Source organism: Canis lupus, chromosome 36, assembly GCF_011100685.1.
Source record: "Canis lupus familiaris isolate Mischka breed German Shepherd chromosome 36, alternate assembly UU_Cfam_GSD_1.0, whole genome shotgun sequence".
Classification (NCBI taxonomy): Eukaryota; Metazoa; Chordata; class Mammalia; order Carnivora; family Canidae; genus Canis; species Canis lupus.
This window is the reverse complement of record NC_049257.1, coordinates 10,213,601-10,226,504: the sequence shown is the minus strand read 5'-3', so window position 1 is coordinate 10,226,504 and position 12,904 is coordinate 10,213,601. Positions and strand designations below refer to the sequence as shown.

The following is a 12,904-nucleotide window of genomic DNA, read 5'->3' as shown; positions in this document are numbered from 1 at the left end:
CTTAAATCTTGATTAGGAGTTGGAAAATAATCATCATCTGCAAATATTCCTTTATTTATTGAGCTATTTCTGTAACAGTAAATTTCCCCATGTCAGCTACTTGTCTCCGTAGGTAGAATTCATTCAGAAGAGGCAGGAAAAATGTGTGATTCTTTACCTTCATCATTATTTATTCGTTTACAGGAAAAAATTTTTAAAAAGGTTTTATTTTAGAAAGTGTGCGTGTGTGGGAGGAACAAAGGGAGAGGGAGATGATATGAAGCAGACTCCCTGCTGAGTGCAGAGCCTGATGCAGCGCTCGATCTCAGGTCCTTGAGGTTATGACCTGAGCTGAAACCTGGAGTCAGATGCTTAACTGGCTGAACCACCCAGGTGCTCCCCTTCATCAGTTTTTAAAATAACAGACTGGTTCCTTAGCAGTACACAGAGATAAACAGTAAGGATCAGTTATTTTTTCAGCATCACTAAAAATTCATGGAATTAAATTATGCAGACTGTTTCAATTTATTGAGTAACGTGTATGCTGCCAGATTGTCCTGACTCTGGCCAGTGAAAACCGTATCAGGGCAGCCCCGGTGGCCCAGCGGTTTAGCGCTGCCTTCAGCCCACAGGGCCTGATCCTGGAGACTCGGGATCGAGTCCCACGTCGGGCTCCCTGCGTGGAGCCTGCTTCTCCCTCTGCCTGGGTCTCTGCCTCTCTCTCTGTGTCTGTCATGAATGAATAAATAAAATCTTAAAAAAAAAAAATCAGATTGATTCCTGTGCCCTTTTAAAATGACCCCAGGGGACTCTCATTTCTTTCTCTCTGCTGTAAGTAGATATTCCAGACTCCTGTTTACAATCTATAATATTGACAAAGAATCAACTATTCTTATGCAACTGTGGTCCCTTTTTAGGGGGAAATGGTATTTAGAGGCCATCTGGGCCCAGGTTACTCAGCAGTACTGGATTTGTCATAGTTTGTAGGCCTTTGTAGGTGACGTTAGGAAATACTGATTGGAAAAGGGAATGTTAATATGCAATCATGAGGTTTGACATTTGCCATTCTGATTAAAATGTGGTTTCTTAATTTTGGCACTATTGGCATGTAGGCCTAGATAATCCTTTGTTTTGGGGAAGCTGTCTTGTGCATTATATTGTGTTCAGGATCATCACTGGCCTCTACTCAGTAGATGCTGCTAGCACATTCTCCTGCCCTTCCCCTACTGTACCAATCAAAATTGTCCCCAGACATTGTCCAGTGTTCTCTGGGGTGGGGATGGGGCAAGATTGCCCCCTAGTTGAGAATCATCATATTAAAGAAATAATGTTTTTGAAACACTCAATTAAGTACTAAGTAATTATAATACATCATGTTTTAGGGGATAAAATATTTTTGAAAAAGATTTTATTTATTTATTTGAGATTGAGAGAGCAGTGAGAGAGTGTGCATGCATGTGCGAATGGGGAAGGAGAGGGAGAAGCAGGCTCTCCACTGAGCAGGGAGCCTGTTGCTGGGCTTGATCCCAGGACTCTGGGATCAGGACCTGAGCTGAAGGCAGACGCTCAACCAATTGAGCCACCCAGGTGCCCCGGAGAATAAAATATTTCATAATTGCTTAACTCTGAGACAAAATAAAAATTCAAATAAACAAAAGGACAAATTTAATGAAAGTTTCATATCTCATTTAATTCAAAATGTCCATTTTAACTTCTGAAATGCTGGTAATTGTGGATAGAACACAGACTCTGAGTCACAGAGAATGAAGTTTATGTCCTAGCTCTGTCATTCCTTGATTATTGGCTCCAAGTATGTATGTTCATTTCTTTAATCTTCAGATTGCTCTGTTGTGAAATAGGAACAATAAAATTAAATACTAAATTTCCGTGTTGCTCTTTTTTTTTTTTTAAGATTTTATTTCAAAGAGAGAGCATGAGCAGGGGTAGGGCTGGGGAATGTGGATGGGGTGAGGCAGAGGGAGAGGGAGAAGCAAACTCCCTGCTGAGCGGGGAGTTCAAAGCAGGGCTCAATCCCAGGACTCTGGGATCATGACCTGAGCTGCGGGCAGATGCTTAACGGACTGAGCTGCCCAGGTGTCCCTCCTTGTTGCTTTAAAAATTAAATAAGATAGGGCAGCCTGGGTGGCTCAGCGGTTTAGGGCCGCCTTCAGCCCAGGTCCTGATCCTGGAAACATAGGATCAAGTCCCACATTGGGCTCCCTGCATGGAGCCTGCTTCTCCCTCTGCCTGTGTCTCTGCCTTTCTCTCTCTGTGTGTCTCTCATGAATAAATAAATAAAAAACTTTTAAAAAAAGAAAGAAACAAGATATAAAATGCCTAGCAGAGTGCATGGTTCATAGTAGACCGTAATTAGTAGCTTTTATCATCGTATGCATTTTTCAAAGGAAAGTAATTGAGGGAAAACTTGGAGGTAAACCCGTGCACCAAAGTAAGAGGCTTTTCTTCTATTTTAGAATCCTGCCAAATATCACAAAACCTAGACATTATGAAGGAGAAGGAAAATAAAGGGTTTTTCAGCTTTTTTCAGCGCAGTAAGAAAAAGCGGGAGCAGGTAAGTTTTTTCTTAGGTAGTATTTTATAGGATTCTTCTCATCTGTTTTTAATTGCAAGTGCTTTTTATCTTGAAATGACCAATAGATTTTGCGTTTTCGTTCTTTATTAGACTGCAAGTGCCCCTGCAACTCCTCTAGTGAGTAAGCATCGCCCAACCTTTACAAGGTCCAATACCATTTCCAAGCCATATATTTCAAACACACTGCCATCGGATGCACCCAAGAAGAGGCGAGCTCCACTGCCTCCAATGCCAGGGTCTCAGAGCACCCCCCAGGACCTCGCTCACATCCAGGAGAGGCCAGCTTCTTGTGTAGTGAAATCCTTGAGTGTGGACGAAACAGAGAAGGTATGTGATTTTGTTTTGTGTTTTGAAGGTGGGGCAGGGGGCTATCTATTTTTTCTCTTATTTTCCTTTTCCACATAAACTGCTAATAAAATTGGTAACATCACTGATATGTACTAAGATGATTACATACCATCTAATGTAATAACCTTATTAATAACATTGGTACTGGGAAGAGATTACCCTATGTATAGTTCTGTGATGCAGTGAAGAACGAATGTGTCAATTTTAAGTAGCTTTTATATTCAAGCAAATAAATCACCCATACACCTTAAAGCTGTGTTTTACGACAGCCCAACCAGAGGTGCTTAATGCATATATTGGGAATGCAAATATTTAATTTTGGACTTTTTTTTCCAGTCTTTATGCTGCATTCATGGGTTTCTAACTAGATGTATCTTCTTGAACTGACTCTGGGGTTCTCACAGGAATCCTGGTGTCTTGTTGGTACATAGATACTCTGTAGTTTAAAAAAAAAAAAAAAAGTCTTTTCATATAGAGTGTTTTCCAGTTACTTTTATATACTCTTATGTTCTGGGTATGTCTCTTCCCCATACTGACTTACTATTGCTTCTGTTTACTCCCACATTTCCCTGGAGCTTGCTGTTTTGTGGAAGTCCACTTGCAAACTACTTTTCATGCCTATAAAATTTGTATGTTCCGGGGATCCCTGGGTGGCGCAGCGGTTTGGCACCTGCCTTTGGCCCAGGGCGCGATTCTGGAGACCTGGGATCAAATCCGACGTCGGGCTCCCGGTGCATGGAGCCTGCTTCTCCCTCTGCCTGTGTCTCTGCCTCTCTCTCTCTCTCTCTGTGACTATCATAAATAAATAAAAAAAATTGTATGTTCCTTGCTTTACTCATGTGACTATAAATGTTTTAATCTTAAGTAAATGTGATTAAACAGGAGACTTTATGTTTTGTTGCTTGAAATCAGACAAATGATTCAAGTAACTTTGAGAGCAGATTTTATTTTGAGATATTTGAGACACTGAGAAGTTTTCATGTATCTGCTCGAAGGTTTTATTTCCCCTTGGAAGTTTAGTAAACTAAATGCTTAAGTAAACTAACCCCCTAACCAAGTAACAAACATTTCTGTGTTTTCTCATCTTTAAAAAGTAACTATAGTTTTTAACTGTAATTTTTAAACTATCACATGTGCCTTCAGAAAGTAAATAGCAAGGCACCTGGATGGCTCAGTCGGTTAAGCATCTGCCTTCGGCTTGGGTCACGATCCTGGAGTCTGCTTAGTGGAGAGTCTGCTTCTCCCTCTGACCCCTCCACCCCTACATCCCGCTCATGCTGTCTCGCTCGCTCACTCACTCTCTCAAATAAATAAATAAAATCTTTAAAAAGTAAATGGCAACCAGGGTAGAAATGAGCAAAAAAGATGCTTAAACTCAGTAGTTATCTATTAAGCTGCCTTCTTATTTTTGTTGAGATTTTCTTATCTAATGTCCATGGTGTAAAATCTCACCTTGCAAATCAGGAGGAAACTTACTATTTTTTTTCAAATGATAGAATCGTTTGCTATAAAGTTTTCCAAAGTAACTACTCGGTAGTTGGGTGAAGTGTTGTTATAGAAGAGGCGATCTTGGGTTCAGTATTAACATCTACGTGGGAGTGCCTCAGTCAGGCAACAGGAACCGTGTTGTGAAGCCTATGGCACGCCTGGGCGTGAACAGGAAGCGGAGATTGAAACTGAGTGAGAAAAAAAAAAAAAAAAAGAAACTGAGTGAGATAAGCAGAGGCCGAGTCACGGTCCCCCAAAGACTTCATTTTGTGGGTGTAACTCCTTTACATTTATTTCTTCATAGTAAGGCATTTAAAAGGTAGCACTTTTAGTATTGTTTTTAAATTTTAAATTACCAATGTCTGTCTTTTTTCTTTTTATTTTTTGTCTTTTTTCTTATGTAGAAATAAATCTTAGCCCCTGGTCACAAATCTTTATTCCAGATGACCTCATGCAATCTATTTCAGTAAACTTCTTTTGTGCTTTGGGCCAGAAGAGGTTTACATCGTCTAAGAAATAAGTCTGCTCTTAAAATTCTAGGCTCTGTTTCCAGTGGCCTCACCAAAAGCGGTTTCTTTTGATTCTCACCCTCTGCTCTATGACCAGTTGATGCTCCCATGTTAAGTAATCTTTTTTTTTTTTTTTGTATGTTGCCTTTGGCAAACTGGACATCTTTATACAATTTTCTAATTATTTTTTCTTTTGATCTGGACATCTGGGTAGTTCTTTGATGTATCGTTAAGTAGGACCCCAGAATTATGTTTCTCCCTAGAGAAGCTGAAGTATCATTTTTTATTTATTTATCAATGACAAAAATTCTTAAGCTATGGTTGGTTGTGTTCGTGTGTGCGTGCGTGAGTGTACATGTGCACGTGTGCATGCTCATGTGAACTCATGCCTTCCTGGACATCTCAGCACTGATTTCCTTAACTTCTTCATCGTATTGATGTGCTAAATCACCCCCTTGGTCTTGATTTTTCTCTCTTCCTTGGTCCTGATTCTCTTTTTATATTTCAACTCTTTTTCTTTTTTTCTTGTCACCACTTCCCTTACCCATTTTCTGAATTTGGAGGCACCCGAATCCATGGTCTTAGCCTATATTTACCGTACTCTTTCGGAGAAGACGTATTCTTTGTTGACTTCTCAATTGTAGTAGTTTGAATAGTGTCTCCCCAGAAGATATGTTCAAGCTAAGGGTCAGTAAATAAGATCAGTGTGGACTTAAGCTGGGCCCAAATCGAATGACTGGTGTTCTTGTAAGAGGGGAGACACATGCACAGAGACAAAAAAGGAGAGGTCATGTGATGATGCAGGCCGAGATTATAGTTACGCTGCCATAAGCCAAGGAATGCCAGGAGCCACCAGAAGTTGGAAGAGGTAAGGAAAGATTCTCTCCTATATTTTCAGAGACCTATGGTCCTGCCAACAGCCTGATTTCAGACTTCGGGCTTCCAGAACTGTGAAAGAGCAAGTTTCTGTTGCTTTAAGCCACTTGGTCATATTAAGTTGTTGCAACAGCGCTGGGAAACAAATATGTCAACTTTTTAATTCCATTCCCAATATTTTATTCCAGTTGCAGATTGAACTCATGGTTGCTTATTCACTCACCACTACGTGGAAATCAACGTATTGAAAATCAAACTTATTTTTGTTCTCTGAGATCTAAAAGCTCAGGGTCATTTTCAGTGTGTTTTCTTTTTATTTTTGCAACCAATTAGTGAGTCCTTCATTTAGTCTCCCTTCCTTATCTTTATCTTTCCTTCTCCCTTCCTTTCTTTCTGCTGAAGTCAGGCTTTAGAGAAATCCAGGGTGCAGAATAAGGAGAAGACCAGAACTTAACCTGTCTTCCCAGTTTGGAAACTTTGATAACTGGTAGTTATTTTCTAGGCATTCAAGGCCCTCTACAAACCGAGCAAAATGAGGGGACAGTTCTGCCTTTTTTTCCTTCTTTTTAGTTTTGTTGAGGTATAATTGACAGAGGAAATTGTAAGTTGTTTAAAGTCTACATTGTGGTGATTTGAAATACATATACATTGTGAAAGAATTCTTGCCATCTGGTTAATTAACGCATCCATCACCCTCCATATATATCTTTCTTTTTTTTTTTTTTTTTTTTTTTTTCCAGAGAGAGCGAGCATCCAAGCTCATGTGAGTGTAAGCTTGGGGCGGAGGGATCAAAGTGAGGGAGAGAATCTTAAGTAGGTTCCACACCCAGATTGGAGCCTGACGTGGGGCTCAATCTCATGACCCTGATATCACGACCTGAGCTGAAATCAAGTGTCGGGCACTTAACCAACTGAGCCACCCAGACATCCCTTTACTGCCTGTTTTAAATGTAAAATAGGGAAGCCTGGGTGGCTCAGGAGTTTAGCCCTGCCTTCAGCCCAGGGCCTGATCCTGGAAACCCAGGACTGAGTCCCACATTGGGCTCCCTGCATGGAGCCTGCTTCTTCCTCTGTGTCTCTGCCTCTCTCTCTCTCTCTCTCTCTCTCTCTCTCTGCCCCACCCCTGCCATATGTATATCTCTCATGAATAAAAAAATAAAATCTTTAAAAATAATAATAAATTTTAAATAAAAAATACTCATTATTACTGTAGACATTTTATTAAACAATTTAGTTTTGAATTTGAAACTTTATTTTTTAAAGATTTTATTTATTAGAGAGAGAGAGAGAGAGAGAGAGAGAGCACGAGCAGAGGTAGGAGCAGAGGGAGAGGGAGAATCAGATCTCCCCTCTGAGCAGGGAGCCTGATGTGGGGCTCAATCCCACGACCCCAGGATCATGACCTAGGCCGGAGGCAGAGGGTTCTGACTAGGCCACCCAGGTGCCCCTGAATTTCTAATTTTAGAAAGGCATTATGGTTGAAAGTAATAGCAGGCTGGGAAAAAGTACTGGAAAAGAATTATTTTCAAATCCCTGAAGAATTTTGGATACATTCTTATCCTGTAGATTTTTATTGTTCAGGATTTAGAATAAACCACAAGGGTGCGCTGTTTAACAGACCTACAATGTTCTGATTTTTATACTTTTTCCCCAAAGCATCCTTTAATAAAGCAGAAAGAAAATACTGGAAATACATTACATTAGAAATAGCAAACGCTTATCTCTTGCGGGTGAAGTGTCAAAAGATAGAGCTAGAGAGATAAATAACAGTAATGCATGACAAAGTGACTTATAATTAACGCAGTTTTATTCATTTTGAGCTTTCACTTCATGGTAGTGTTCTTTTAAGTAGTCCTCAATATTCTGTTTGTCTTACGCGGGCTTATGGATCAGTCTACCTGTAGCTTGGAAAAAAATGTCCACTACATCTATTTTATGCTTTTTGGTGTCAGTACTTAATAATTTGTCTCATTTATGTAAGGCATTTCTTAATACTGGCAAATTAAGGTATTGGATAGTGATTCTGGAGCCTAAACTAAAACTCTTCACATAAAAGACTGTTGATTTTTTCTGAGCTAATTTTGGCAACTAATTGTGTAGTTTCCAAAGAGAATTCAAGAAAGATCCAAGTTAGTAATAGAATCTAACTGGTTTTTTGGAACATTTTTGCAAATAAAATTCTTTTATCCACCTAAAGAATGTCTTTTAAAGAATCCATAGTTTACTGTCATTGCTATCATCTTTGTTCATGTCCCTAAATTTCTATGTACTTTTTTACATTTCAAGCCTTTGTGTCATTTTCCTTATAAAGGTGAATATACTATCTTCTATGGAAATCTGGAAATGTTCATTTGCAGAAGAGAACTATCCAATTAGAAAATTTCTGGCAGTTTTTCTCAGATCTTTTTGAGCAGTTTGTGAATATGATTCTGCCTAAAGATTTGAAATGCCATTTATGCAACAACATATGTAATGGCTGGCTCCTGCTGTTGTTTACCTAAACCATGTTGCATGTATTACTATATAAATGCATACAGTTACTTAAAATAAGATGATATGTATGTGGTTATTTACGTAGATTGTCATTTATTTCACACATGACAAAAGTCAGAAATGCAATGACATTGACTTAAATTGAAAAGGACTTAGAATTATGAGATTGGAACTAATTTCAGAAATCCAGTAGCTGTACCATATTTGCTGACCAAGTTTCTGTGAGGAGCACATTCAATAAAATCTGTCACCAAAGGATGTCCTAGTATTATGGACAAATCAGCCTTTTAAGAGTATTTTCCAATTGAATAAGAGGAAAAAGAGTTGGACACAAGTTGCAGATAAACTTGACCCACAGAATCCACAGAAACTTTTGGAGAATTCTTTATTTTTGCACATTTGGTATGGTTTTGCTCTTTGGAGTTATATGTGTACATAGCAGTAAAACAGTTCTTCCCAGGCTGCTAGAACGGTACCTCCTTTGCTTTAGGATGTTGGCTTTTGGCTGGAAACACAATAAAGAATTATCTTGATTGAAATTTTTTTTATTTGGTCTTATTTTGCATTCTGGTGCAGACACTCAAATGTTGAGAAATGGAAATACTTTGCCATCCAGTATTATGCAAGTGAAATTTAATACGTAGAGTGTGCTCATTTTTTAACAGCTGATTTAATTGTTTTTAAGAAATGTTTGACATTATTCATTTTTGACTCAATTTTACCTTTTAATATTTATCATGGTTTATAAGCAGGTAAGATGATATATTGTCATATATTTATAAAATGTGCAAGAATATATTTGGTTTTAGTTTCGCTTAATGAGTTTTCATCCTAGATGTTTTATGCAGTCATTAAGATTGTAAAAAGAGAGCATGTATTTGTAATCTTTAAGAAATCTAGTTTTTTTTTGTTTTTTTTCTCCAGGTTATAGCACAACATTTGATTTTCCCCGCCACTTTCCACTTACATTTACCATATAGAAAGAAAACCACACACATAATTCTACAATTGCCTAGGAACAGTGGTTGCCATGGCATTTTTAGTTTGATATACGGGATACAGCTGTCTGTATTTCCAAAAATATGACTTGTTTCATTCAGTAGAGAAATGCCCGAGTGCAGTATAATCTGCTTCCTCCTTTTAAGGTTTTCTCATATATAAATATACTTTCTCTTGGTAGTTTTATTCAGGTTTTCAAAGGGTCTTAATCACAAGAGCAAAATTAATGACTAATGCTTATGTAGCACTTACTAACGTTTCAGACCAGGTACTAAGCACATTACTCATTTAATGCTCTTGAAAATCCTCTGAGCCATTACTTTTAGTTTCTGCCAGCTTTACCTCTGACCCAGATGTAAAGAACTATGCTCATTATAAAGTTGTTAAACTTTTAAAGAGTAATACTATTCAAAGAGCAATAGGTCATAAATGGAATTAGGGTGGATTTCTCCCCCTTCTCTACCAGTACATAAAAGTTGTGCCTCTCTGAAGTACCTACTGAATTAATATTTAAGATAATCAGTGTTAGGAATCTTCCTTTAGAAGTTCTTATGGTATGAAGCTTACTTAGACTTTCTACCACTATGACATTTGGGAGCTCATAGGGGAGAAAACGCCTTTCTTTGGTAACCAGCATGTACTAGAGACCACAGCAGAGAGAAGCAGGCCTCTTTCCTGAAGCCATGGTGACAGGACTGAGGGGTCACTTGGGTGATGACTGCCATACAGCCTTGGCTTCCTTTCTGTTATGAACTGAGTTGAGCCCCATTTGTTCCCTTGATTGCCCCTTTACTCAGCCGGAGGCCCTAAAGTCAATCTATAGATGTTCACTACTCTTCTACCCCTAGACACTTTGTTCTGATCACTGACCATAGAGCACCTTGATTCCCAGCATGTCTGTCTTTTTAACTTGATCCTGAGCTCTGATTTCTGGTGATTTATCTTCTCTTTTTTCATCTGAGATGTATTACCAAGTTAGGCCCTCATCTTTGGGCATTTAAAAAATGTCATTAGTAAGGGATTACCACTAATAAGACTTGGTTATATGATATCTCAAAGTATTATAGGGTTGATGAAATGAAATCACAGGTTGCCTCAGGGAGAGAGATTTAAAAACTTTGCAAGAGTATAACCCAGGTTGTAAAATTTGTGTTTTATTTTTCTGATATGCATGGAGAAGGGTTGGAAAGGAAGTATATTGTGGCAGAAAAAGCCCTACTCTGGCTTGATAGTCTTGGATCTACCAATGGGTCTCTTGTCATTTTTTCCATTGTCTTCTTTGTCTTCTACCTTGAAGAATAAGCCATTGAACTACTTTGTGGCTTGAGTTTCTCCTCTGTACAATAAGATTTTGTAACTAAATTTGTAAAAAGCCTCTTCCAGCTCTAGTATGATCAAATTATTTTATTCTTTCGTTGTCTTTTAAAATTGGCCTTTAAGAGATAAAAATGCTTTGTTATGTGGATCTTTGGTTTGATCAGAGTTTATCAGATAGTGAGGCCTAGTCCTGATATTACTTCTCTGAGGATTTTTGAAACTCTAAAGTACAATAACAAAAACAAAACATTGATTGACATCTTTCTCCCTGAACTCATGACTATAACACAAAAGGCAACCCAAGTGCTTTCAGCATCAATAAAAAGGGGCAGAGGATACAAAGTTTGAGGAAGATATGCCAGGTTAATGAGTTTAACTGGAGGATACAATGTTATTGAATAATGAGTTTAAATCTAGACCATTTTGAGTGGCTAGTGGCAAGCTTGGCCACCCAGAATCCCCTGAAAGGATTAATATATAATATATATAATTTTAGTAACCAAAAGATATACAAGTTACAAGTGGTGGTATTTAGACACTTCTAAGCGAATCCAGCTTTAATCTCATTACTTGCTGTCATAGAATGTATTTGAGCAAATTGATAGGAACACCCTTAAAATTGGCAAATAGATGACTGCTTATAGGGTATGGATTTAAGGGCTCCGGGCCCTGATACTACTGCCCTAAGTACAGTAGTCTGGTACCTGACATATCACCTCCATTTCTTACACTCCTTTGCTGATAGGATTTTTCTTAATCTAAGTTGACCTAGACAGGCTAAGACTTGCAGTGCTATCAATGAAGGATCTTAAAACTGGTTTATTGAGAGAACATGAAAATAGAATATATAAGTCCTAGATTTTTTTAGGAGTCCAGAGGAAGTACCATTTAAGGGAATTGGAAGGATGTGGAAAGAGATTCAGGGCAGCAATACAAACATGCCCTCGCCTCACTGAAATAGCATTTTATTTTTAAAAACTTTATAAAGAAAGAAACTGGCATATATGCCTTCATCCAATACAAGTAAAAAAAAAAAATGTGTGTATGTACAAATATAGAGGATATGTATAAAAGGTTGGACACCAAACTTCTGTGAGGTAACCTATATTTGTTGGGGTTTACACTGATTTTTCTCTTTCCCCCCTTATCATTGTATGCGTTGTTTGCATGTAATACGGGATTGTGCTAATTTTATGATCAAATCAGTAATAAAACTGAATTCACTATGATTAAAAAAAAAAAAACCTTGCCTCTACAATTTGCTTATTTTACAAATTCATTACGGTACCTCATATTTCTATATCACATTTACTTTATTATAATTACATGTTTTGGAGTTTAAAACTGATCTGTTGTGTAAGTTGTAAAATTATCTTAGAAAGACTTCTTCCATCAAGAGTTAAGAGTTCGAGCTTGACCTTTAGCTAGTTATGTAAAAGGCATTGGGATACAATTCATAGGCAGTGAAATAGTACGTCATAGTATTTATAGAGAATATCCAGTTTGGAGAAGGATAATGTGAATCTGTCATTTAAGAAGAAGGAAAAAAAGTATGAGTTTAAAGACAGTTTCAGTGGGGTAGCTTAGGTTTTCTCCTCTCTAACGCATCCCTCCCCACATGTGGAAATTATAAACAGAAAAACCCAAAGCTTCTAACAGAAACATTTAAATGTCCTTGAAGTTGGGCTACTGTATTTCTGTCCTTTGATTCAAGTTTTTTTTTCCTAATTTTTCTGTTTACATTTTTTGCTTTGACTCTTTTATACAGAATATATTGATTTCAATGACCCACATCTTATAATTCCACTGTGATTAATAAGTGATCTAATAACTTGTACAGAGCTAGGACTCAGTAAATCTACTGAATGCCATTCAATTCTATTTTCTTCAGCTAAATTTAGTTCCATTTTGAACCAGTAAATCCTGATCTGGGTGTGAATTCTGAGGGATTAAGTATCTGGCATGGTTTTCAGCTTGACTTGCCACTTTCCCTAGAGTGTTCTCTTTCTCTGTGCAGCTTTTTCCTTTTCACAGACTGTAAAATTCACTGATGTGCATTCCTGTTAGGGGTGCAGTTTTTCCTAATAGCAGGCAGACTGAGTGACTCTAAAGTAAATAATTGAACATCTCTAATCATTAACCAAAGTGTTTTCCCCTAGTAAGTAAAAAACCTCTGTGTTCTTGTTTTGTAAACCCTTTGGATTTAAATATAGTTTAATCTCAACCTCTTTAAAAAATTTTCAGTCATGATTTGGCCAGATGAAACATATCTCAGTGCCAAAAGCTAAAGACGGTTCTAAAC

General features: G+C 37.8%; 1 protein-coding gene across 9 annotated transcripts in view; it reads left to right on the top strand.

Moving 5' to 3' along the window:
- The window catches only part of COBLL1 (cordon-bleu WH2 repeat protein like 1), a 158,898-nt gene that overhangs the window by 117,450 nt on the left and 28,544 nt on the right, over nt 1–12,904 (top strand). For all 9 annotated transcript variants that reach the window (XM_038584684.1, XM_038584683.1, XM_038584685.1 and 6 more), the window contains 2 exons: nt 2,454–2,551; nt 2,663–2,899. In XM_038584684.1, coding sequence (XP_038440612.1) covers nt 2,454–2,551; nt 2,663–2,899 — 335 coding nt within the window. The remainder of the gene's footprint in view (nt 1–2,453; nt 2,552–2,662; nt 2,900–12,904) is intronic.